Here is a 26,440-nt window from a genome sequence, read left to right as displayed (position 1 = left end):
AACCCCTCCTCTAGGTAGTGTCAGCTGATAGGTAGAGCTGGAGCGTGGGGCGGGGGCCAATTCCGGCCGCTCATTCATAAAGTTGACTTTCTTCCGCAATCTGTTTGAAGCTCTTAAAGGGCTAGCCCGTCTGGTTTGGGACGGTGTGTTCTTTTCTTCCCTCCTCCCCGTTGGAGGCAGGAGGAGCTGCTAGCAGAACGCCAGATGCATTGTGGGAATGGAAAGTTACTTTCAGTTTTGCACCAAAGGGCAGAGGGAAATGGAGCAGCGAAAGGGGAGAGGTGGCAGTGAGAGATCAAAGCTGGGGGTACAGGTATCCATGTCTTGATGTCAAAGTATCCATCCATCATCTGATGAGAAGCAGATGAAATATTTACATCACAGGCTGGACTGGACAAAAGAACCAAGTGCAAGAAAGGAGGCTGTCGGGGGCAGGGGGCTGGAGAGGAACTTCTCCTCCAGGAATTGGCACTGGGGTGAGTTAAGAATGGCTGCAAGTTCTGCAGCTCAGATCGATTTTGGAAGGGCTCTTGCCTTCTCCGCCCCCCCACCCCAGACCCCCCTTCCCACCGTGCCAGCTAATATCCCATCTTTAATTACCCCCTTCCCACTCCCACCAGCAATACAGCTAGGATCTGGCGTTGTTGTGTTAACACTGCAGCCCGCTGGAAGTTTCAGGGGTTCTGCTCCGCCTGGCACACTGCCCCCACCAAGCCTCCGAATAAGCCGGCGACTCACTTTCCTTCACTCATTTTGGAAACGTGCAAAATGTTGACCTTGAGTGAAAATGTTTAAAAGCTACATCATATTTTTTTCTTATTATTTTAATGGCAATATATTTACATGGTCGTTTTGAGCTTTTCTCCTATCCAAGCCACATCCAGGTCTCTGTTGTCCCTCTCAACTTTTGTCAAATGTGATTGGTCCTTGCATGGTGTAGTATATGGGTTCTCACTCTTCCCTCCCCCTGGCTGGGCCTTTGTGCTTTTAAAGGCTGTGTGTACAGGCAGAAATTCAACAGGTGAAGATGTGAGAGCTGGCGTAGCGTAGTGGTTAAGAGACTGATTAATGAATCAGGACGACTGCAGTTCAAATCTTACCCCTGCCATGAATTCACTAGGTGGCCTTAGGCAAGCTGTTCCATCTGAGCCTCAGTCCTTGTCCCATCTACAGTAGGGGGAATAATGCAAGATTGCAAGGTTGTTGTAAAGATTTCAAGCGCTGTACAAATGATGATGATGATGATTCCACAGCATGGTCTTCACCCTAATTAATTAATTAAGGTTGATTACACCTGTAATTTAGCAAGATTTCCTCCTACCTGCCTTTTAAGACGACAGAGGATAAAATGGGGAAACCAACGTACGTTGTCTCGAACTCTCATACAGTAGAATAAAAGTGCAGTGATAATAACGTAGATTTGTTAAATTATTGGAACTGAAAATAAGAAAACAGCATCCTATCCCAGCCAACTCTTGCTCATTTAACATTCTGCCATATGATGTGCACAGGGCAGCATTTAATTTGCTTCAGATGCTGGGAGGAAAATTTCTGGGCAGCCCCAAATTCAGATTATATTCCAGTTTAGGATTTAAAAAAAAAATATTTATGTTTATGCCACCATTCTTCTAAGGAAATCGGGGTGATGAGCGTATCTCCTGCCCCCATGCTTTTTATCCTCACAACAGCCCCGTGAGGTAAATTAAGCTGAGAAGTTGGGACAGGTCCAACGTCACACAGTAAACTAGGGATCTGAGGCCTTCTAAATGTTGGACTACAACTCCCATCAACCCCAGCCAGTATGGCTAATGGGGAGGGATGATTGGAGTTGTAGTTCAGAAACACCCAGAGAGCATCCACAGGTTCACTGCATCAAGCTTTGAGGCAGAGCAGAATTTGAACTCGGCCCTTGATACTCTCAAGGCTAGTAAGTAAATCAGTGCATACACTGGTGCAGTTCCATTTGAATCTTTTGAGTATTTGACCTGTAATTGGTGTTTTATTACTCTGTCACCCCAGAGTTTGCAAGACGCTGCAGCCCTGATAAGAACGACACCATAGGAGTTTTTGCAAATTCTGGTGCATTCCCGAAGAAGGGCACGTCTTGACAATGACCCAAACCACCACCTTGAGAGAGCTGGAGGTATCTTCTAGTGATGGGGAGGATGACGACACGCCAATAATCCTACAGTTGTATCCATACTCAGAGGGCAAAGATGATCTGAACCCCAGTCAGGGCCCCCCTGCCCCCAATGGTAAGTTCCTAAAGCTGGGGTGTGAATGGAGAAAGCAGGCAGGATGGGATGCTTGTATAGATTTCTGGATTATTTCTGCTTGCAACCTGATTACATGGCTAAAATTATAAGACATTGGCAACGCTGTGCGTAGCCTGCAATTCTGCAGGAGTGCAAAAAGAAGAAGAAGAAAAGGCAGAATGGGATGCCATCCGCAGCATTCAGCTTCTAAGTATCTCTGCTTTCGTTCACAAATCAAAAAGGAAGCTCCTAGTCCTCATGATTTCAAACACCAGCTTGGAAGTGCCGGGCAATGCCTGATGGAATCTCAGAAGCTGGACAGCTGGCTGAATCCGGCTGCAATCCTATATACACGCTGAACCTGGGAGTAAGTTCCATTGAACTCAATAGGACTTATGTCTGAGTAGAACCTCCATAGTGTTGCACTGCTCAAGTTTCCAGTTCTTGGAAAGGGAAGGGATAAGTCCTTGCATTGGTGATGGGCTCCTTCCCCAGGACTAGTAAAACTAGACTGAGTTGAAAGAGTTTAAAAATGCAGAATACGTTTGTGTAAAGCAGGGCTCCCCAACCTTTTTGGACTCGTGGGCACATTTGGGAATTTGAGAAAGTGCTGTGGGCACTGCCACAAAATGCCTAATCAGCGGATTGCTGCTTTGGTGTCTGCCTATGGATCTTAGGCTGCATCGTACTCAGCAAAAACTTTTGTACATATTGGACACTGCAGTGTCTCTTTAATAAGGGATGGTCTAATTCGGGTAATTGCTGGCACTGCAATACAACTAATAGTTCTTTAAGGGAGCAATCCTATGAGGATAGACAGCTGCTTCCAAATTCGGAGGCGACCACCTATCCAATGCACGGCAGGAGGTGTATCCTCTGTGCTGCAGCCACCCTGCATTTGCGGCTAGACGGCTGATTTCGGCTGTCTAGCCGCGGGACATTGGAGTGTGGAGGAGGTATCTGCCTTCTTTATCCAAGTGAAACCAGGAAACGAACACAATCTGAGCAGGGTCAGCCCTGGTTCGTATTTGGATGGGAGACCGCCAGGGAATCAGGCTTCCTGCACTGAGCAGGGGGGTGGACTCGAGGGTCTTGTAGGCCCCTTCCAACCCTACTCTTCTATGATTCTATGAAGCTGGACATCCATCTTTCAGGCATGCTTTGACTTGGATTCCTGCATTGAGCGGGGGGTTAGGCTCGGTGGTCTTGTAGGGGCCTTCCAACCCTATGATTCTGTGATTACACATAGGAAGTATTGTATCGGCACTTACAAACTCCTCACCCCCAGTGTGAACGCCCCCTTTTGCCGTGCTCCATGCTGCTGTTCTGAGCGTGGAGTGCGGGGATGATCCCCACCGCCTATGAGCCAGCAGCGGAGGGAGTGAGGAGGCAGTTCTCCAGGAACCAACCAATCCTATGGCCATCTAGCTGCTGTCTAGCGGCCATAGGATTGCGCCCTTAAACACATGTTTTGGCAATGTCCGGTAGTTGCTTCTTTTGAGGGGGATATCACACAGATAAATTTTGTACTGGAACAGTCTTTAATATTCACTGATGTACACGCTCTTCAAAATATTTAAAGTATTTACCTACTTCATGGAGATTAACAAATGGTCAGCAAAACTGGATTCTCCGCACCCTTTTGACAGCTCAAAGACTGATATTATAACATTGGAAGGATAAAAACTCACCTATAATGGAGTGGGTTGAGGACCTTACAACGCTTTCAATATTTGAACAAGTGGCATATAGACGCCACCTTCAAATGGATACTTCTTTGGATATTTGGTTCACTTTTTTTTTTTGCAGCCTATGCTTAATTGCTAGGAAGTTGCATGGATTTCATAAAAATCCATGTATGTATATTTAAAAAAATGGAGAAATAAATACATTTAAAAAGTAAAGATAGAACATTTGAGGGCCCCTTCACAGGCACCATTGAGGTGCCTGTGGGTGCTGTAGCACCCACGGGCCCCGCGTTAGGGACCCCTGATGCAAAGTAAGTGAAAATATATGTAAGATGTAGACTTTAAGTTGCTTAGGGAACACATTTTTCTTTATTTTTCTGGAGTAGGGCCAAATCCATGAGTGCAGCCTTCCCTGAATTGGGTGCCCTCCAGTTATTTTGGACTACAACTCCCATCAGCCCTAGCCAGTGGTGAGGCATGTTGGGAGTTGCAGGTCAAAACATCTGGAGGGCCACAAGTTGACCTAAAGTAATGGAAATAATCTCATATTCTGCCCGTTTAGCCTGACTCCATTTTCTTCTCCAGTAATTACCTTTGTATCAATATATAGATTGTAAGCTCCATGGGGCAGAGATCTGCCATGCATTCTTTGTAGAGCACCATGTAATTCTTCCCAGTGTTTAACACTGCATCCATCTACTTCCCCTCCCTCTCCCTTGATTTCTCAGTTCCAAACCCATTGGGACAGGAATCTGCCCTCTCTTACTCTGTAAAGTAAGACATAGACATAGATGGTGCTATATAAATAATCATAAACTCAGGCCTGATTAGCAACTGTTCTGAATTTCACTCACATCCTGAGAGCACAGACACAAGCAAACAGGTGTGACCATGCTCGTTCCCAACACACATTGGAATCTTCCCCTAGACGAGAGCATTTAGGGAATTGGTTGGTAAGCCATGTAAATTCTGCATCCTTGTGGCAGAGGTTCCTGGTTCAAGATCTTCAGTCACTCTTTTCTTTCCCTTTTCCCTCCTAAAATTACAGATGGAGGGATCCTGAAACATTCAACCACCCTGACGAACCGTCAACGGGGAAATGAAGTGTCTGCTTTGCCGGCTACTTTAGACAGTGAGTTCTTTTGGGGCTTTGGAACAAACCTCTTTCCTCATTTGCCCTCCTCATTTGCCCATCTGTGAGAGCAGTTAGGTGGGCTACCACATGAGAGAAGGTCTTTTCCGCAGTGGCCCCACACCTCTGGAATAAGTTGCCATCGGGGGTCTGCCGTGCTTCATCACTGCAGGCTTTTGAGAAGGCCTTGAAAACATGTTATTTTACTTTGGCCTTCCCCTGGTATGTTTGATGTTTGCTGCTGTTGCTGCTTTTATTGCTTTTTAAGACCGCATCAGTTTTTATTATTGTTGCTGCGTGCCGCTTTGAGAGAGCTTCTGCCCTGAAAGGCAGCCAAGAAATATTTCAAATAATTCTTTGCTTGCATGCCATCCGATTGCAGTGGCTGTCATATTAAAACAGTCCTACTCAAGCCTACGTAGAGATAAAGAAGGGAGAGCCGTTGAATGGAGGAGGAAGAGACATCGAATGGAGGAGGGAGATGTTTAAACACTTTTCCACCTGTGAACCTGTGGAAGATACAATAGCCTTCATCCCTCTCAACTTGTGCACTTTTTTTTGTCCAAGAGGACTAGCGCCTTGAAGGGAAACAATTATTTTTTCTTTTTTTTCAGTTACGGTTCAGAATTCTGCTGCTTTCCTTAGAAATTACTCCCCAAATCACTTGGTAAACAGGTGGTCTTTAACAACTAGCGAGCCATTCTATCTCCCCTATGAACAAAGTGTTCAAGGATAGATACTGTCCTACTCTTCCCTCCTAATAGCTATGTACATGCGGTAGAATACAGGACAGAACAGAGACTTCAGCTTCCTGAGAATCTTAGCTTTCAGGGTTGTTGCTCATGTGTTTTTAGTCAGGTTTCTGTCCCTCATGATTGCCTAAATCATGAGTGGCCTACTGTAATCTCGGACTCCGTACAGTTGAATAACATTTCTGGTGGGTGGGAAAGATGGGACTCAAGCACTTAGCTCCTTCCTCTCTTGAGTATCAGTCAGAATATATTATGCAAAAGAAGAATGATTTATATTTGCATACTTTTAAAAAGCTCAGAATTGTAAAATAAATGCCTCAGGATTAGATTGCCTAGGCACAACATTTATTTATAGAGTGGTTTTACAGAAGACGTTCTTTTTTCTTTTCTTTCTACTTTCAGCGCTGTCTATTCACCAGCTTGCGGCTCAAGGTGAACTGATCCTTTTGAAAGAGAGTCTGAGAAAAGGTGAGACATGAATAAACCTATCTCCCACCAGTTTGGAGGTGGTGGGCTCTCTGTCTCTGGGGGTGTTCAAGCACAGACTGCACGGCTATTAGGGATGCTGTCATCGCAAGATTCCACACCGTACTGGGGGCTGGACTAGATGACCTTGAGGACCCTTCCAACTCATATCATTCCTGCCCACTGGGTGACCTTGGTCCAGTATTAGGAACACTGGAAGCTCAGGATATGTGGGAATTTTGGTTTTGCTCACAAAACATGGGAGCGTGTCCTGTTCAAAGCTCCAAGCGCAAGCACGCATCGCCGAAAATATTAGCAAATTGCCAGACACGTTCTTGCATTCGTCTCCTCCCCGATTCCCAGTTAGATTGGTGCCAGTTTCCTAATTTGCACAGATTTCCTCAATAGATTGAATCAGCCCAGCTTTAGTCTATGGGGGAAATCTGTGCAAATTTGGGGAGATTTGTGCCAATCTCCTCTTCGATCAGTGCTCAATTTGCACACGTTTCCCGTTTGCACAGAGTGAGCAGCAATTGGGCACAAGACATGCAGCAAGACGATGTCCAGAGGATCCTGGAGAAATCAAACAATGCTTGTTCACCCATCCTTATCAGAAGCTGCTGTATAGTGAGACCCTGGGTCCATCTAGGCCACTTTCGGGCAGGATTTTTTTTCCAGCCTTACCTGGAGATGCCGGTGATCAAACCCTTTGCAGCATGGCAGGCCCCCAGTTTGCAATTTTTTTTGGTGTTTTTTAAAATTACTCTAAAAATTTAAAAAAAATTGGGAAGACCAGAGAGTGTGGTGGGCACTGAACAAAGTGTCAATGGGCACCATGTTGAGGGTGGGGGGATTGAGTTTCATTTGGCAACAGAACTGCTTCTTACCTTTCCAGGCGAGAACTTGCTAAATAAGCCCGACGAACGAGGCTTCACCCCTTTGATGTGGGCCTCGGCTTTCGGAGAGATCGAGACAGTCCGCAGTATACTAGAATGGGTAAGGAAGGCTGGGCCCAGGAGCCCCCTTTGAATGTCAGAATGTCAGCATCATGTCAGGATGGGGGAGACATTCGTTCTTCCCGAATTTCACACTTCTCTGAATTTTGCAACTGAGTTCTCCAAGAAAAACAGGCAGGAAAAATTGCCTATGTTTATTTATTTGCAGCATTTTAACCCTGCTCTTCATCCAAAAAAGGCTTCCAGAGAGTTTACAAATAATGAGGCGGTCCCTGCCCCCAGGCTTACAGTCTAAAAGGCATGACACAGAAGGAAAAAGGACAGGGAGGGAGGAGGAAAAAAGCAAAACCCAGTAATTGGCTTTTAGTTTCAGAGTTCTTGTAGGTGTTCTTTCTGGCAGGGAAGGGTGAAAACAAGTTCCCCGCAGCTGTTCCTTCTCTGGCTGATGGATGGGGCCAAGTTGGTCTTCCCCTTGCTGTGATGTTCTTTCTGGGAGGCAGTGGGTACAGCCACCCAGAAGCTTTTGGTTCTCTGGACAATGGATAAGGCCAGCATCTGGAGTCCCAGGGAAAGGGCACACAGAAATGCGTACAAATTTTGACGAGAAGGTAACAAAACCCCCAACTCAGCCTAAATTGTCATTGTTGGGAACAAACTGAAGTTAAGATCAGAGAAATGAAGAGAGAGAGAAACCAGAAAGGACAGATTTGTCCATTTGTAGCTTTGCATGGGGCGTTTGCAACTCCTGTCCCTTCTCCGCAGGGTGCCAATCCACATGTCCTTGCAAAGGAGCGGGAGAGCGCCTTGTCGCTTGCCAGCACGGGAGGATACACTGACATCATCATCTTGTTACTGGAGAAGGACGTGGACATAAACACCTACGACTGGGTAACCTTCAGTGCCATGAAGGGCATAGAGAGACAGTATGGTGCAGTGGCTAGAACTGGGGAGGCTGATTATTCTTGGGGGTTCAGCGGCATGGCCATAGCTCCATGGTATTGCAGAAGGTCCCAGGATCAATCCCCAGCATCTCCTTTTAGAACAGAGGCATTGAACATCTTGGCCATGTGGGGTCCAAATCTGGGTTCCATGCCCCTTTCTCGCAACCACCAATCATCTGCTGGCCTCCCAGGTTTTGCACAGCTTCTTCCCCATTCCAGAAGGTTGAAACACTTCTCCTAAGGCCGAGTTCCTGGCGGGAAGAGCGTCAAGCTAAAAGAGGCTGGTAGTTTTGGTGGGCCTCCTCCCCTGGCTTGATGGGTGCTGTATGTTTTTTTTAAAACCGCACAGAACTCTGCTTGCGACTCTGGCATGCTGGAGACCAAGAGGAGGATGGATTGGGACTGTGTAAGAGGGGGAGTTCTCCTTTTACCCAGGATGCCTGGCTTCTGACCCCTTCCCCAGGCACCTAACAAGGAACCTCATGCCACCTCCACTTACCCCGTTCATTCCCTCTGCAGAACGGCGGGACCCCACTCCTGTATGCTGTGCGGGGAAATCATGTGAAGTCCGTTGAGGCTTTGCTAGGTAAGATCTCATATGTTGGGAGGGTTGGAGTATTATGGGAGAGAAAAATGTCTCCTAATCCACTTCCTCCACACCAGGCATTATTTCACAAACCTCTATTATACCACCTTGTAGTCTCTCCCCTGCCCTCTTAATTCTGGATGTTAGAAGCAGTTTCAAGTCCGTACACACAAACATAGAAATATTTTTTAAACTGCTGCTTGTCGTATTTTTTGTATGTGTAAAGCTGCGTTTTAGCTGCTTTGATATTTATCTCTTTAAAATTATTGTAAATGATTGCTGCTACTTCTAAATTGGTTTAAATTCTTTTAGGCCGCAATCCTATGCACACTTACCTGGGAGCAAGTCCCACTGAACCCAGTGGGGCTTACTTTCGATTAGGCATGTGTAGGACTGTGCCGTCAATGAGTTTTATCATTGGTTTTATTGTATTTGTTTTAATTATGTCGCTCGCCCCAAGAGCTTCGGCTATAGGGCGACACATAAATGGAATAAATAATAATACAGTTTAAAAAATGAAGTGGTATATTAGTATTATTAATAAACAAATAAAATAAACAAATGCATAAATTAATATTTTTTGCTACAATACATTTGTTAATCTCAAAGGTGCGACAAGACAACTCTGCTGCGGCTGCAACAGATGTAACATAGCTACACCCAGAATAATTAAAACTAATTAGTAAGAATGTCAGTGAGTTAACAAATTGTGGGTAGAATCCAACATAAGTCCTACTTAGAGTAGATCCATTGAATGAATGGGACTTAAGAGAACTTCAATCCCATTCATTGAGAAGAGAAGATGGAGGGGAGATAGGAGAGCGCTCTTCAAGTCCGTGAAGGGCTGTCCCAGAGAGGAAGGCCAGGATCTCTTCTCGATCATCCCAGAGTGCAGGACACGGAATAATGGGCTCAAGCGACAGGGAGCCGGATTCCGGCTGAACATCAGGGAGAACGTCCTGTTAGAGCAGTACGACAATGGAACCCATGGCCTAGGGAGGCGGTGGGCTCTCCCACACTGGAGGTGTTCAAGACGAGGCTGGACAGCCACCTGTCAAGGATGCTGTGGCTGGGATTCCTGCACTGAGCAGGGGGTTGGACTCGATGGTCTTACAGGCCCCTTCCAACCCTCCTCTTCTATGATTCTAATCATGACTAATCATTCATTTCAATGGGTCTACTCAAAGTGGAACTTAGGTTGGATTTTACCCTATTAATAACATTAATAATCGATAAATTAATGATCGATTGATAAATTAATGATCCATTAATAATTGACAAACTAATTATGTATTAATGATTGACAAATTAATAATGGGTTAATAAATCCACTTATCAAATTAATAACCAGTATTTCCACTGTCTCACTCTAGCCCGAGGCGCTGACCTGACGATGGAAGCAGATTCTGGCTACACCCCAATGGACCTTGCAGTAGCTTTGGGATATAAGAAAGGCAAGTTTTGGAACACGGGTTCTGTAGCTAGCTGGGCCATGTGCCGAGGTTCTTTGGCATGACTGAGAAGGGCCACGGCACTCAGAACAATGCCAGAGCCACCCTGCTAGATCAGACTAACGGACTATCTAGTCTAGCAAGGGCCAGCCAGGTGCTTCCAGGGGAGCCTCCCGCCAACCTGGCACACCCCAGAAGTGTCCAACACGTCCCCTAATGTTGTTTGGATTATCTACTACCTGGCATGGCATCTCCATTGGATGAGGGTTGGGGAGGGTCCTACAGAGGGAACTCAAGCCTCCGCAGGCCGGATTACGCTTGTGAACTGGAGGCGTCGCAACCCCCCTGAAATTATTAAATAAGCTGAATTTAGTTATTATTTTAAAAATCAATATGCTTCTTCTCTGTTCTCTTGGTTTCTAGTCCAACAAGTGATCGAAAAGCATATTCTCAAGTTATTTCGGAACAAAGAAATGGAATGAAAGCTTACTCAGTTAGCCGGGGGGGGGGGGGGGAGGGGAATGGACAAGCAGCCCCCTGCCCCCGTTTTCTTTGCTGTGAAGATTGGATTGAGGAAGTGGGACATACAGTTTTTTGGACTGACTGGCTATAAAAGGTCAAGGGGGGGTGCGGCGGTGGCTGGACGTCTGAGAGCATGAGATTGGAAGAGAAGCAACGGGAACTGTTAAAAGCTGCAGCCATCTTGAAAAGGGGGAAAGGCAGAACGCCAAAACATCTGGGACATCCTTGTTTTCATTGTCGAGGCCATCTCCAACTAACCCCTCAAGAAATCCAGAATATGTGCCATGAACAGAGGAGGCACTTATGGAGGCAAAGAATTCCATTTGGCTCAAGCGAGCAAGCCAAGCTGCAAATGGAGGAAGAAACCAAACAATGTCCACCCTACCCCACCCCAGCTGTCTAACCTGGGATATTCTTTTGTGTGTGCGAGAGATTATTTTTGTTTTCTGCTTCCCTTTGAGCAGCAGCTTCACACAGACAGGACTTTTTAGAAAAGACACTCTTCCCGATAGCGGAAGAAACTGCTGCATTTCCAGAGGATGAGCGAGCAACTGACTCTGGCATGACACGCCTTGGACCTTAGTTTGTTAAGAGCTGCTTGCTCGATCGCCTGGGGCGAATCAGGGTTGCCTCCAAACAAGCAGGCAGAAATGCTTTTGTAAAATTAGATAGATGATTTCTTTTAATTAAAAAAATGACAACAGGCTTGTGCTGTGGCATTTGTTTTCAAGATGGTTTAGAATGAGTGCATGTCCCAATTCTGTTCTGATCACCATCTTACAGGCCAGGTTTTATCCTTTGCTTCCTCAATCCCGCACACACCCCTGGATTTGTGCTTGCCTATGCAAATGGCACCATGTTTCCAATCAACTCAGGGGCCAGCCTTCGGGAACCGGCTAAAATCTGTTCCACAGTTTTTATTTCATTTATTTAACCATATTTATGAATCAGTTACATTAAAAGAAATTTCTAAGCAATGTACAAAGATACAGTATAAAATCATAATGAAATACTGTCTACAGAAGCATTCCAGGGAATGCTTGTTGGAAAAACTCTGTTTGCAGTAGGCACTGAAAACCCAGAAGGGTTGGCACCCACCTCACATGCATTAGTAGGGAGTGCCAGAGAGTGGGTGCTACCATACTAAAAGTTCTATTCCAAGCCATCCTGGAGTGGACCTCTAAAATCTTTGGTACCATCAGGAGGCTATCTTCTGATGAGAACAGCAACTGAGCACGCCGTTAGGGGATCAGGTGATCTCTTAAGTACCCTCGTCCTTGTTTAGGGCGAGGGATATTCGGGAAATCCGCAACAGAATCAAATGAATTCGGATTTCGATGTATCCAACCCATGAATTCTTCAGCCACAAGGATTTTGCGGGCTTGTGGACCATTGTTTTTTTTTACTTTCCGGAATTTTACACAAATTTAGTCGTAGAAAAATATGGGAAATAAAAACACTGGCCAAAAGCACACATTTCCCCATAGGCTAAAGCATGAAAATGTGCATTTGGGGGGGATTTATGCATTTGCACAAGTGTGAATTTGTGCAAATGCACATTTGTGCAAATGCACAAATTTGGGAAAAATCAGGTTCCATCAAAACGACTGAATGAAAGGCACCTGACAGTCTGCGAAATGTAGGCGGAACAGATTTTATAAATTCCGTACACCCCTATTTAAGGCTTTGTAAAGAAGTATGCAAACATTAATCCTCACCCAGGTAGAGTGCAGGCAGACAGTGCAATTCTCCCAGCATAGATGTAATATGCTGGCGATCATCTCCCATTGACAACCTGGTTGTGACATTCTGCACCGCGCAAACTTACCTAGGAGTAAGCCCCAATGTCTTTATTGCAGGAGTGTTGATCTTTCAGCCTACAGGCTGGATTCCATTTCAGAGACGCTCTTGGGGGCCACATTCCAGTGGTGGGTGGGGCCAAATGAAAAGAGGTGTGGCCAATATACCGGCATATACCGGTAAGGCTCTATGACTAAGCCTTAGAGGCATTTCAACCTTTCTGCACAGGGAAAAAAAACACACAAAATTTGGGATACCACCAACCTACCAGTGGGGGCAAAATGGCATGGCCATCTGGGGAACCCTGGGGGTGTGGATTGGGACCCCAGCATGGGCAGTTGCCCCCAGGCTTGAGATTCAGCAGCCCCTGCTATAGCAGAATAACATCCAAGTAAATATAAATAGGATTGCACTGGTAATGACCATCCCCCTTCAGTTTATAGCCATTAGCGTATTCAGAGGCAACACAGGCGGGTCCCTGCCTGCAAGCAACTTACAATGTAAGATCAACAACAAAGCGAGGCAGAACCTTGAAACCTTGGTTGCAGTTGGGAATGAGGGTTGAGAGGGTGAGCCAAGGCTGTGCACAAAAAGGAGTTTCAGGGAGGAAGAGATGTGTTTGCAGGCATGTGCTTGGTGGTGGGACTTCTAGGCATAAAGGGAGAGCAAGGAGTCATTTAAGGGAGCTGTAGATTTAAGGACCTTTGCTCCAGGCATAAGGGGCAGCAAGGGGGAAAAGGGGGAATCATGATAGACAGCAAAAGAACTTGGGTTCGCTGGATGGGGTAGAGTTAGCCAAGAAATGGTTTGCCTTTTCCAGCAAGTCCCATCCCCAGTTTTTCAGCTGTCGGAAAACTACAGGTGAGCAAATCAAATTCTGCTCTAAATCAACACGCCTTTTTTCAAAGGTGGATCTCCCAAAATACAAGTGGATCTTGAGCTTTTTTATTTAATTAAAGCCATTTGGATATCTATCTAACCATAAGAAGTAAAAGCCCATATCCCCAAATTTGACTCGGCAGAGATAGGACCTTTTCATCCCTGTGTGGAAGTGGTAATGCTTTTTTTTTAATCTATCTATCTATCTATCTATCTATCTATCTATCTATCTATCTATCTATCTATCTATCTATCTTATTAAATCATTATTTTGCATGCCAAGCAGAGAAACTGGCCACTTCTTTTCAATATCCTCCAAAGAGGACCTGAGGGAGAAAACAAGTCGGGGGAAACCGGAAAATCCAATAAGGCTGTGACCGTCCTTGAGTTCACCTCTGCAGAAATGGAGGAGGCTTCCCCAAATGACTCTCAGAGTGGCTCTCAGAGCAACCAGCTGCCGTTTGGAGCAAAACGACATCTTGGTTGTCACGGGATGTTATGCGACTTGTAGTCAAGCTTGAGCAAAGAGAATTGGCAGTCTCGGTGTCTGGATCTCGTGTCCTCCTGCATTAAAACTTCTGCCCCCAAACGTCAAGCTGGTAAACAACAATGCGCCCAAAAAAGTCTGTGCTGTTTTCAAAGTGGATCTTCAGTTTATCCAATAATGGTGCTTCTTTGAGGGGGAAGCTGTAGAAGAAGCAGTTAAGGAAAGGGGCAGCAGCGAGAGCCACAAGCCAGCATAGCCAAGGAATCCTCCAAAACGAGACAGAGAATTTACCCAAAGCGGTTGTAGCTAGCCTCTTTTGGGAGGAGGGGGCAAACATGTCACAGGCCATGACCCAAATAGGTTTTATTGTTACATCTTAATTGTATTGTGCTTGTGTCAGAGGAGTCTCTGACCACCGATTGGTTAAACTGCTGTGACAGCATGGAATGCTCACCAGCGTTCCGACTGCACAAAGAACAAAGGTGCCAGAACATCTTCAGTCTGGTTTCTGAAAGGGAAGGGGAAATTATTGGTTTGGGTGGGGCTGACACCTCACACAGACCCTGGAGGCAGGAGTAACTTCCTAGGACAGGGCAAGGACTGGAAAGAGGTCCATGCAGTAGTTGATCTTAGCGGTAACTACTAGGGCATGGCTAACTTTTCCAGGCAGGTGTCAGTGATAACCCCTGTCCCTGCCATCTGTGTTAAGATGGTTAAAAAGGAATGCAGAAATTGGTTCTTATTTGTTCTCCGCCTGGGCATTCCAATTTTGCTTCCCTAAATTGAAAGGAAAAGGATATTTGGAGAGAGTTGGCATCTTCAGGATAGAATTCAGCAACCTGGGAAAGATCTTCTCCTTTCCTGCAGCCTTGGGAAATTTGAAAAGGGAGAGAAGACAGAGGTGTGTGGGATACAATTTGCTCTGAAAGGGAGTTTCTAAGTTGCAGCATGGGGACCATCAGTTCTCTCCCCCACCCAAATCACAATTAAAATTAGAAGAAGAGGAAAAACTGTTGAGGGAGATCCAGAGCTTTCCTTGAAAGTTAATACCACACACTGAAGAGGCTGGCCATTTTTCTGTTAAAAGTGATTTACCTCTTCAGCAACATAAATGGTTGCAAAGGAAGCCTATGTTCTTAGCAAAGCCTGACACAGTGGACTTTGAGAAGAGCAGACAGAAATAGTCCTTCCCTGTTATTCTCCCCCAAGCATCTGGTATTCAGAGATAGACTCTGACCAAGGAGTCTGTCTTCCCACTGAGCTATCATTAGGACTGACTTGCTGGATCAAGATGGTCCATCTAACCCAGCATCCTGTTCCCAACAGAGGACAGCCAGATGCCTCCAGTGTACCCCACAAGAAGGGCATGAAGGCAATAGCCGCCCATTTCCACTTGCCCCTAGCATCTGGCATTCAGAGGGAGGTGTCCTTTGGACAAAGAAGTTTCATCTCGCCATCATGGCTAATCAGCTGCCTCTGAAAGTGGGAGTTTAGAGTTCATCAATTATGATGAAACTACAGCAGCACTGAGAGATGACCACCCACCTTCTGCTTAAATGCCTCCAGCAGAGAGCCCATCAACTCCCGAGGCAGCCTGTCCTACTGTTCAACAGCCCTCACTGTTAGGAAGTTGCTCCTAACGTTTATCAGAAATCTGCTTCCCTGCAATTTCCACCTGTCGGTTCCAGTCCTGCCCTCTGGAACAACCATGATCAAGTCCGCTCCTTCTTCTACATGACAACCCTTCAGATACTGGAAGACCTGATAACATGCCTTCCTTTAATCTTCAGTTCTCCAGGCTAAACAAACCCAGCTCTTGGAACCGTTCCTCATAGGACTTGGTTTCCAGGTCGCCCAGGGAGGTGAAAATCAGCAAAACCCGAGCGGGTTGAAGTTCTCCGAATTCCATCTCGAAGCTCGTTCTGACTCAAGTTCGTATCAGATGGAGAGTTTTGTTTTGTTTTCCTTTCTGCATGAAAACCCATGCATATTTTTGTGCGCATTTTCCCAAAAGTACGCATCAATTGTGTGCATCTTTGGAATGGACACATTCTTCCTCCCTAAGTGTATTTGTTCCTCCCTAAGTGTATTTGTGCATTTTTCAAAAGCACGTTTCATGCACGTTTCAAATGTATGCATGCTGTCCAATGCGATTTTTTTGGTCTACGAATCACACTGCGAGCTCAGAAACTTACAGACTTCAAACACAGATTGCGTCTGAGTCCGTGTTCGGTCCAGAATGTGTGAACTTGGTAACTCCTGATCAAAATCGAACTGAAACATATTTCTCATACTTCCCTACTGCAGACAGGCTCCAGTTTGTCAATGGTTTTCTTTCACAGAGGATATCAATCCCCAATTTAGTCCCCAGTTGCTGGGGAACATGGGCAGGAGTGTGCTGTTGCACTCACGACCCATTTATGGACGTCCTACAGGCAGCTGGTCGGCCACTGTGTGACCAGAATGCTGGACTAGTTGGGGCCCTTGATCTGATCCAGCACGGCTCTGCTTATGTTCTTAAAAACATGGCACCCAGGACTGGACATAATACTGAAGAACAGTTGATTGGCACACCGGTCCACATGGTAATTCCATGTCAAAAGAAAACAGCAGAAAGGAGGGACTCTGGGCTTGATCTCATGAGTTCCCAGACACACTCCAGATCAAGGATGTGCCCCATTAGCTCTTTCTGCCCAAGGGCTGCACTCCATTTCGGAGAAGCTTTTGGGGGCCACATTCCAGTGGTGGAAGGGGCCAAAGGAAAAAGGGGTGGGGCCAAAACAACTCAGCATAATTTAGCTTAAAGCTTTTGCCCTTGTTAACTATACCTTAGGGGAGGCACTTCAGCCGTTTAGATGAGGGAAAGTGTGGAAGCGCGGGGAAACCATGGAATGATTGGCAGTTGGGGAAGGGATGTGGCCTTCTGGAGAACTCTGGAGGACCAGACTGGAATGCCAGGTGGGATGGATTTGCCCCCCGAGCCTGAGGTTTGCCCCCCAGCCAAGATGCAAGCTGCAGCCATGTCCCTTACCTTGCACAGTACACTTTCGGCTGGCAAATCCTCCTTGGAACTGAATCCGGATGTGAGATGCTTGGACAGTCTGTGGAAATTCCAACGTCAACCACTGGGTGTAGCCCTAACACCAACAAAAACAGGAACAGCAGCTGCAGCACATGACAGAAATTCAGTCTACAAGGAGAAGATTTGCTAGAGACACAGCAGCCTTCAAATACGGCAAACAATCCGTGGAAAGAATACCGCCAGTCGCCCTTTCTTGGGAAACAGAGGACTTCAGCTTGCAAAGAAAACATCTGCAGCACACATCTTTGGGCTATACCTCACCAGCAATGCTACCAAGAAGAAGGCCTTTTCTGTTGTGGCACCCTGGTTCTGAATGCTGGACTGAATGGACCCTGGATCTGATTCAGCCTCAGGGCTCTTCTGATGTTCTTATGGGTGGTGTACAATACATTAAAAACATACTGTACAAACATGAATACAAACATTGAAAACCATGCAGAAGAAAACCAATAGAAACCAGCAGCAATGAATAAAACCATGACAACATCATAAAACCAAATTAAAACCAGCAGCAGAAGGGAGTACTAAAAGCAGTTCTTGAAATGCCCAGGAGAATAAAGAGGACTTCACCTGGTGCTGGAAGGACCGTAACATAGGTGCCAGGCGAGCCTATCTGGGGAGACGCTTCTTCAAATGGGGTGCTGCCACTGAAAAGTCCTTCTCTCTTGTAGCCACCTGCCATGCCTCATTTGGTCAGGGTACCAAAAGGAGTTGATCAGGCAACAATCTTATTCACCAGGTAAGTAAATATGAGAGGAGACGCTCCTTTGGGTAACCTGGCCCCAAGCCATTTAGGGCTTCAAAGGTTTAAACTTTTAACTTTAACTGAATGTACCTTGCATTCCAAGATAAAAGGTAAAAGGTAAAGGTGTCCCCAACCAGTCGTGTCCGACTCTAGGGTGCGGTGCTCATCCCCGTTTCTAAGCCAAAGAGCCAGCGCTGTCCGAAGACGCTTCCGTGGTCATGTGGCCGGCATGACTGAACACCGAGGTGCACGGAGCGCTGTTACCTTTCCCGCCGAGGTGGCACCTATTTATCTACTTGCAATTTCTTGCTTTCGAACTGCTAGGTCGGCAGGAGCTGGGACCAAAGACGGGAGCTCACTCCATCACGCGGCACTCGGGTCTCGAACTTCCAGTCTGCAGTTCAGCGTCTTAACCACTAAGCCACCGCGGCCCCGCATTCCAAGATACACACGTCTAAAGCAGGGGTGGCCAGAAAGTAGATCTCCAGATGTTTTGGGTTTCAATTCCCAGCATTCCTGACCATTGGTCATGCTGGCAGAGGTTTCTGGGAACTGAAGTCCAAAACATCTGGAGATCTATCTTCATGTCGAGGAGAGTCTCTTCTATTTATTTATGTGATTTGTACCCTGCTTTTCTACCAAGAAAAATGGGAGTCACTTGGAAATAAGTTTTTTTGCTTTATAACTAGGGCATCCCATGTCCACATCTCACCTGTGCCCATGAACACAACTAGGAAATCTCTTGTCTCCCACAGTCTGAAAAAGGGGGATAATCATACTGGCCTCCCCCACAGGGGTGTTGTAAGGAGAACTGAGATAAATGTGAATCATCATCTAAATCACATGCCCTGGGGAACTCTTCCGCCTCACCTGGTCAGAATTCCAACAGGTCTCCTCGTTCCCGTCAAACATATATTTCTTCCCAAACTGCTTCACTTCTCGGTTGAGGACAGAGCTGACCCTGCAAATGCACAAAGCAGAAGCCAGCAGGTACAACATGAACAGGTTGCACTAAAATTATATAATTGGATGGGAAGCCCCGAGAGACGGCTGTCTGTAGTTTTAGACTGTGGGTTGTATCCAGATTTACACTGGAACTACCTGATGGAAGTGGATTCCCCCATGTCCGCCATGTCATGGTAGCCCCCCCAACACCCTGAAAATGTGACACAGAGAATCAGGAGACCCTGCCAGAAGGGGTGACCTATGGTATGTGGGGGGGATCCCCAAAAATCGGGCAGAGGGAACTTCTGCAAGCAGAATGCAGATCCGTGATCTAACCCCCAACATCCCAAGATGGAGAGTGCAGACAGGCAGAGCGGAATTCCATACAGATTTACTCAGAAGAAAGTCCCACTGAATCCCACTGAGTCCCACTTGGCCTACTCCCAAGTAAGCAGATGCAGGACCGCAGCCGAAATGAATTAATCACAGCTAGCACTGCAAGTATCAGGTTGCACAATATCATTATTGTTTCATCTAAAGATACACCTCTCTAATTAACAAAATGGTTGCGGTCCGTAACTAAATATACTGCACAGGCCTAACTCAGAAGCAAGTCCAACTTTGTTCAGCAGTGCTTTAGTCTCACTCTTGGATATGTGTTTAGGATTACAGCTACAAAGACCTACCACTCCTGCAACAATTATTATGGTGCCCTTGAGGAAGTCGCTTCTGGTAGAGATTAGGGATATCGGAGGGATCTTTCCGGCGGGGTGGGGGGTGGAGTTTGCTGAGATTTCATCAGCTCGGCCTGTTGGACTTCAGCTTGTTTCCCCATGAGCTGGCCCTACTCAATCCACATTGAGTTGGGTCAGCTTGTGGATTTTTATTTATGGAAATAGAAATGAGCGCAAATTGCACGGTGCAATTTGTGTGAATCACGCAAATTTCAGCTGCGAGTTGTGCAAACTGTGGCCAAAATTTGCACAAATTATGCAAATTATGACCAAAATTGGTGTAAATCACGTGAATTGCACCCTGAAATTTGGGCACTTCTTTCTTTCTTTCTTTCTTTCTTTCTTTCTTTCTTTCTATACTTGCCCAATAGCCAAAGCTATTTACATAAATATATTGTCTTAAAAAGATGGAGAAAAGTTCCTGGATTTCAGGAAAAGCCCTGCATTGGGAGTCTGTCAAGCCCCAAAAAGGCCGGAGTCCACAGCGATCGATATCCTTCGAAGAGATCCCCCACGCTGTTGTCATCTGGGCTCCAGTTAAAGAGCTATTTAGGTCACAATCCTGTGCATGTTTAGACAGAAAAAAGTCTTACAACTTCCAACATTCCCCAGCCAGGATGGCTGGCTGGGAAATGCTGGGACATGTAGGACATTTTTCTGTCTAAGCATGCATAAGATTGCATCTTTATTTGTGGAGGGTTTGGGAGTATAGGCAAGTGATGTATTTGTTTTGTTTTTAATGGACTGATTGTGTTTATGGTTTTATTGTATTTTATTTTATAGTTGTGACTTCAGAGTCATGATTTTTACGTTGTTTATGTGGACCGTTGTGTGTTTTATAGCTTGGTAGCTGCCCTAGGCTCTTTAAGAGGAGGGGCGGGATATAAAAAAAAGAAATGAATACATTTAACTGAAGAACTTCCAGAACACCAAAAAAAGTGGGGAGCAATCTTTTTAACCTGTCGATATTTTAACATATTTACCATTTTTTTGTTACGGCCTTTATCGGTACAGAGAAACATACAGGTGATGTTGACAATTTCTCTTTAGAGAACATCCAATATGGTGCTGGGAGCTGCATACATTTATTGTTATTTTTACTTGTATCCTAAGCCATCTTGCACACATGGATATTTGTTGGGAGACAAATTCTGCAAAACATGGCCCCTCCAGGAAATTCCTGACTTGTGTGGTGGATAACTTCCTCCTACAGAAAGTAGAGGAAGGAACTAGAGGATCGGCTCTCCTTGACTTGATCCTAACCAACAGAGATGACTTAGTGGGTAAGGTAGCAGTTACAGGAACTCTGGGGGAAGCGACCATGTTGTACTTGAGTTCTTGGTTCTAAGGGAAGCAAAAGCTGAGTATAGTCAAACGCGTACCCTGGATTTTAGGAAAGCTGATTTTCATAAACTCAGAACAATGATCAGTAAGGTCCCATGGCAAGCGAAGATACCGAGAAAAGGAGTCCAAGATGGGTGGGAGCTTTTAAAAAAGGAAATTCTCAAGGCACAATCACAAGCAATTCCAACAAGAAGAAAAGGTGGAAGACAACAGAAGAAGCCAATGTGGCTTCACAAAAAGCTTAGGGATGACCTGAAAACAAAAAAGGACACATATAGGAAGTGGAAAGAAGGCCAAGTAACAAAGGAAGAGTACAGGCAGGTAGCACAGAATTGCAGGGATGGCATCAGGAAGGCTAAAGCTGAGAACGAGCTGAGGTTAGCGAGGGATGCTAAAAGCAACAAAAAGGCTTTCTTCAGCTATGTGCATAGTAAAAGGCAGAGGAAAGAAATGGTGGTTCAGCTATTAAATAAGGATGGCAAAATGATAACAGATGACAAAGAAAAGGCAGAGGTGCTCAATTCCTACTTTGGCTCAGTCTTCTCCCAAAAGAGGGTCTATGACCCCGCTGGCAAAGGCAAAGTACAGGCTGAAGGGGCAGGATTGCAGCTTGAGATCGACAGGCATATGGTCAAGGAACACCTCATTACTTTGAATGAGTTCAAATCTCCAGGGCCAGATGAACTGCATCCTAGAGTCATAAAGGAACTGGCAGAAGAACTCTCAGAACCGCTGTCTATTCTCTTTGAGAAATCATGGAGGACGGGGAAAGTGCCAGATGACTGGAGGAGGGCTAACGTTGTGCCTATCTTCAAAAAGGGTAAAAAGGAGGAACCTGGGAACTACAGACCAGTCAGTCTGACATCAATCCCTGGGAAAATTCTGGAGCAGATCATAAAGCAATCCATCTGGAAGCACCTTGACAACAATGCCGTGATTCCTCGAAGCCAACATGGATTTGTCAAAAACAAGTCCTGCCAGACAAATCTGATCTCATGTTTTGATCAAGTCACCTCACTTGTAGACCGTGGGAATGCTGTAGACATCATATACCTCGACTTCAGCCAAGCTTTCGACAAAGTGCCCCATGATATCCTGATGAGCAAACTTGCTCAAAGTGAGCTAGATGAAACAACGATCCGGTGGATCCACAGTTGGCTACAGAATCGGACTCAAAGAGTGCTTATCAATGGGACCTTCTCAAGCTGGGGAGAGGTAACGAGTGGGGTACCGCAGGGCTCAGTCCTGGGCCCAGTGCTCTTCAACATTTGTATTAATGACTTGGAGGAGGAGGTGCAGGGAATGCTGATCAAATTTGCAGATGACAACAAATTGGGCGGGATAGCTAATACTTTGGAAGACAGAAACAAAATTCAAAGTGATCTGGATAGACTGGAGCGCTGGGCAGAAGACAACAGAATGACATTTAATAGGGACAAATGCCAAGTTCTGCACCTAGGAAAAAGAAACCAAATGCACAGTTACAAGATGGGGGATACGTGGCTCAACCACACTACAAGCGAGAAGGATCTTGGAATTGTTGTAGATCACAAGCTGAATATGAGCCAACAATGTGATGTGGCTGCAAAAAAGGCAAATGCTATTTTGGGCTGCATTCATAGAAGCATCGCTTCCAAATCCCGGGAAGTACTAGTTCCCCTCTACTCAGCACTGGTTAGGCCTCATCTGGAGTACTGTGTCCAGTTCTGGGCACCACACTTTAAGAAGGATGCAGACAAACTGGAGAGGGTTCAGAGGAGGGCAACAAAGATGATCAGGGGACTGGAAACAAAGCCCTATGAAGAGAGACTGAAAGAACTGGGCGTGTTTAGCCTTGAGAAGAGAAGACTGAGGGGAGATATGATAGCACTCTTCAAGTACTTGAAAGGTTGTCGCAGAGAGGAAGGCCAGGATCTCTTCTTGATCATCCCAGAGTGCAGGACACGGAATAATGGGCTCAAGTTACAGGAAGCCAGATTCCGGCTGAACATCAGGAAAAACTTCCTGACTGTAAGAGCAATACGACAATGGAACCGATTACCTGGGGAGGCGGTGGGCTCTCCCACAATGGAGGCCTTCAAGACGAGGCTGGACAGCCATTTGTCAGGGATGCTCTGACTTGGATTCCTGCATTGAGCAGGGGGTTGGACTCGATGGCCTTGTAGGCCCCTTCCAACCCTACTGTTCTATGATTCTATGATTCTATGATTATAATTCTATGGGAGGAAAACAAAATAGGATTATTATTTTTTTAACAAAGTAAAGACCCAGAATGTAAGATCATAAGAACAGCTGTGTTCTTCAGACCATTACACACTTCTGCAGGATTCCAAAGCTAATCTCCGTATAAAATTCCAAAAATTGTACAGGCTATACTTTGGACAGTTTATAAGGATATTATTTTTGTAATTTTGAGCCTTCCTTTTTTATTAGATTTTTAGTTTTGTTTGTAAAAACTGAGTTGTTTTAGGCATGTTGGATACATATCTTTTAAGTACACATGGGCACATTTAAATCCTATTACATAAACTACATTTATTTTGTTCTGTAGATTTCCCTGACGAAGGACCTATATGAATTCCAAAGCACAATGGAATAGTAAACCTCTTTGGAATAAAATAGTTATTTTTAAATCTACCCACTGCTTTTCAGTTTGGGGTGATCTACTTTGGGGTTTCCCACTTCGTTGGATCTTCAGACCCAAGGTCTATCTAAAATAACCTATTTCCACTCAAATATAATTTAAGGATTATTTAATTAATTTGTTTTTAAAGCATAGAAAACTACACTGCTGTTGCAATTTGCCTCCTTCGAAGACGGCAAAACACACTCACCTGCTCACAGTCTCGGAGCAAATCAAGGAAACTGCCGCCATCTTGATGCCAGAGAGCTGATGATCCAGCAGCGCAAATGGACCGATATGGTGATGTTGCCAGAAACGGGGCGGGGTCTGTGCGCAATGCTCCAGCAGACACCTTCACTTGGAGCTACTTGTTACTGACACCGAATGAGAGCCAGAACTAAATGGAATGAAATTCAAGTTGAAAATAGTTGGTAGTAATTTTAAGAATCAGATGAGACCTCTATGATGCACTCAATTCTAACTTTTTCAACCCAACAACTTCTCTCTCTCTCTCTCGCCTTCCTTCCTTCCTTTTTATTATTTATTATTACATTTCTATCCTGTCTTTTTTTCCTCTTGCAAGGAACCCAGGGTGGCTCACATGATCCTCCTCCCCTCCATTTTCCCCTTACAACCACCCTGTGAGGTAGGCTAGGCTGAGAGTCAGTGACTGGGCCAAAGTCGCCCAGTGAGCTCCACGACCAAGTGGGGACTAGAACCCAGATCTCCCAAGCCCCAGTCCAACACTCTCGATTCTTGTCAGACCCTGTCAATGCAACTCTGCCTTGTTTATGCCTTGGATCTGGTTGGCACAGCCATGAGATAGGAAACATTGGCTTCCACGTTCAAACCAGGAATGTAAACTTTGTCATTACATCCAAACCGGGAACTGTGGTTAGTTTAAAACAATGGCTAATTGCAGCCTTCCTGAACCTCGTGTGTTGAACTACAACTCCCATATTCCCTCAGCCAGCATAGCTGTGGGGGATTATGGGAGTTGTTGTCCAACACATCTGGAGCGTACCAGGTTTGGGGAGATCGGCATATTGAAACAAGCCAGGCTCAGAAACCACAGTCCAATCATGGCTCGTTTCAATAAACCATAGTTTAAACTAGCCACAGTTTGTCCTTGATGGGCATCACGATAAACCACGGGTAGTTACACCCTGGAAATGGATGCTTCCAAACCCCCTATGGTCATGTTCAAGGAGGAGAAGGGATTGTGCACGAGTCCGAGGCTCATCCAGACTTGTCTGCATAGTGGCTAAATTGTGGTTTAGCATTACAGACAAACTGGGGCATTGTCATTTCACGGGCAATAATATTTCTTATAATAGCAATTTAAACCATTAAGAACCTATCTTAAAATGTAAAGAAGCAATTAACTAACCAAGCTGAGGGAAAATGAGACAGATCAAATAAAGCAGAATAGATCATTTTTCAGTTTTTATCTACTGCATTTTTAAGCCATTTTTAACTGCCACTTTTTCCTAGTTTATCTCTTTGATGATGTTATTTTAAGTTTATTATCATCTTTGTTTTTCTTTTCTACATTGTGGTAAGATGTTGCCCTGAACATTTTCCTGAATGGCAGCATAAAAATATTTAAAACAATTGAGGGTGCAATCCCCAGCCAGCTATGCTGGGAGTCGTAGGGCTTTTCTTCTGTCTGAACATACATAGGATTGTGTCCTAAATAAATCTAACTGGCTCTAAGCCCTGGGACCTCTTATTTTATGGAACTAAGCCTAACAGATATTTTCCCTCTTCTTATCCATGCCTCCACTTCCCTCTCCTTGTGTCTGCAGAAGCGAAACTGTAATCCCCTTGGGGCAGAGAACTAACCTCTTGAAACTTTGTAAAGCATAACACAGAAAGGTAGTCCTACTTAAAGAAAAAACATTTAAAAGGAATTGCACACCAGGAAGGCAGAGGCCTCTCTGGCCCAAACCAAAAGGAGGGGCAAAAACAGACAATCTCTCATGTGTGTTCACCAAGGAGAAGGTGACAGTGCGTGTTTATTAATGTGTGTTTTCTGAAAAAAAAGAACACTTTCACTGCAATCGTTAAGACCTTCCTCTATAAATAGGTATTTAACCTTTAATTTATTTATTATTTATTAAATTTATCAATCTCCCATCTGGCTGGTCACCCAGCCACTCTGGGCGATGTACAGCACACAACTTAAAACTTAAAACAGCTTAAAACAATAAAATTCTACAATAAAAACGTTTTCTAAAATATCCTAACCCACCCCAAATGCCTGCCTGAACAACCACGTTTTTAATGCATGGCGGAAGCTCATTAAAGAGGGGCCATGGAGGAGTTCCCCAGGGAGGGAGTTACACAGAGTGTTGCTTTATCTGTTGCTTTATTAATTTTATTGCTCCTCAGTGTTTAAACTATTTAATATTGGATTATTTTGATACTTGTATTGTTACGCTATCATTTTTTATTTATTTATGGTTATTTTGTTATTGTTTGGTTTTATAACTGTAAACCACCACTACGATATTTGGCTGTTGGGTGATATATAAATCTAATAAAAGAAAGAAAGAAAGAAAGAAAGAAGCACCCCTCTGTATTGAATAAGCTGCATTCATGAGAAGCTGCTAATTTTGCAACCTTTGTTTCCCAATCTGAAGGTTGCCAACTTACTGTAAGATAGGCACACACCCATACATACGTAGGCACCCTCCTGGTTTGTGGCTTCAAAACAGGAGCTTAAACTGCAAAGGATCGCCCAAATCAAGGGTCTTCCAAAGCATGGAGATTTAAAGCCAGGGTTCTGCCTGCAGAGCAAGCAGACGCAAACAGCAACAAAAACAAAAGGCAGAGGAGCAGGGGGCGGTGAAAACGTTGGCAACCCCCCTTCCCATACTAACCTGCAAAGATTGCAGGGGGGAGCTGAACCGAATGCTGCCTTTAAGTGGTCTAAGATGCCATCCGTATAACTGCGGTTCCTATGTGTTTCTCTTTTTCTCTCCCAGCCAGGAAGGAAAGCAAAGCAAGGCAAAGCAGAGAGAAGCGTGGGGAGGATCTTGCCCTGTGCT

General features: G+C 45.2%; 2 protein-coding genes across 7 annotated transcripts; one reads left to right on the top strand and one right to left on the bottom strand.

Annotated features, from left to right (window-relative positions):
- The first annotated feature begins 239 nt into the window (after nucleotides 1-239).
- Nucleotides 240-14,250, top strand: RFXANK (regulatory factor X associated ankyrin containing protein). 6 transcript variants are annotated; one of them, XM_084826173.1, is made up of 9 exons: nucleotides 240-313; nucleotides 2,020-2,255; nucleotides 4,992-5,075; nucleotides 6,230-6,295; nucleotides 7,188-7,288; nucleotides 8,011-8,136; nucleotides 8,709-8,775; nucleotides 10,149-10,229; nucleotides 10,650-14,250. In XM_084826173.1, exons 2-9 carry the CDS (start codon nucleotides 2,111-2,113, stop codon nucleotides 10,706-10,708), a joined length of 729 nt encoding a protein of 242 aa, XP_084682299.1. In that variant the 5' UTR covers nucleotides 240-313; nucleotides 2,020-2,110; the 3' UTR covers nucleotides 10,709-14,250. The 6 variants fall into 6 exon arrangements, 4 of the variants coding, with proteins under 4 accessions (XP_084682299.1, XP_084682298.1, XP_084682297.1 ...); XM_084826172.1 differs by having other exon boundaries at nucleotides 240-476; XM_084826171.1 differs by lacking the exon at nucleotides 10,650-14,250 and having other exon boundaries at nucleotides 10,149-10,643.
- Nucleotides 13,640-26,440, bottom strand: NR2C2AP (nuclear receptor 2C2 associated protein). The gene is made up of 6 exons (XM_084826175.1): nucleotides 26,273-26,440; nucleotides 23,599-23,784; nucleotides 18,612-18,702; nucleotides 16,946-17,051; nucleotides 14,715-14,782; nucleotides 13,640-14,116 (listed from the first exon to the last, which is right to left on the bottom strand). Exons 2-6 carry the CDS (start codon nucleotides 23,637-23,639, stop codon nucleotides 13,997-13,999), a joined length of 426 nt encoding a protein of 141 aa, XP_084682301.1. The 5' UTR covers nucleotides 23,640-23,784; nucleotides 26,273-26,440; the 3' UTR covers nucleotides 13,640-13,996.

Source organism: Heloderma suspectum, chromosome Z (genome assembly GCF_057233095.1).
Source record: "Heloderma suspectum isolate Gila_16-S chromosome Z, 16-S_ref, whole genome shotgun sequence".
Classification (NCBI taxonomy): Eukaryota; Metazoa; Chordata; class Lepidosauria; order Squamata; family Helodermatidae; genus Heloderma; species Heloderma suspectum.
This window is presented reverse-complemented; position numbering and strand designations above follow the sequence as displayed.

Excerpts from the sequence above, each read along its gene's own strand:
- NR2C2AP (XM_084826175.1), bottom strand. The coding sequence starts at position 23,639 with ATGGCGGCAGTTTCCTTGATTTGCTCCGAGACTGTGAGCAG. Across the intron at positions 18,703-23,598 it reads TGCTCCGAGACTGTGAGCAG|GGTCAGCTCTGTCCTCAACC; the intron begins GTGAGTGTGTTT and ends GTGCATTTGCAG. Across the intron at positions 17,052-18,611 it reads CCTGTTGGAATTCTGACCAG|GGCTACACCCAGTGGTTGAC; the intron begins GTGAGGCGGAAG and ends TGTTGGTGTTAG.
- RFXANK (XM_084826171.1), top strand. The coding sequence starts at position 2,111 with ATGACCCAAACCACCACCTTGAGAGAGCTGGAGGTATCTTCTAGTGAT. Across the intron at positions 2,256-4,991 it reads GGGCCCCCCTGCCCCCAATG|ATGGAGGGATCCTGAAACAT; the intron begins GTAAGTTCCTAA and ends CTAAAATTACAG. Across the intron at positions 7,289-8,010 it reads TCCGCAGTATACTAGAATGG|GGTGCCAATCCACATGTCCT; the intron begins GTAAGGAAGGCT and ends CCTTCTCCGCAG.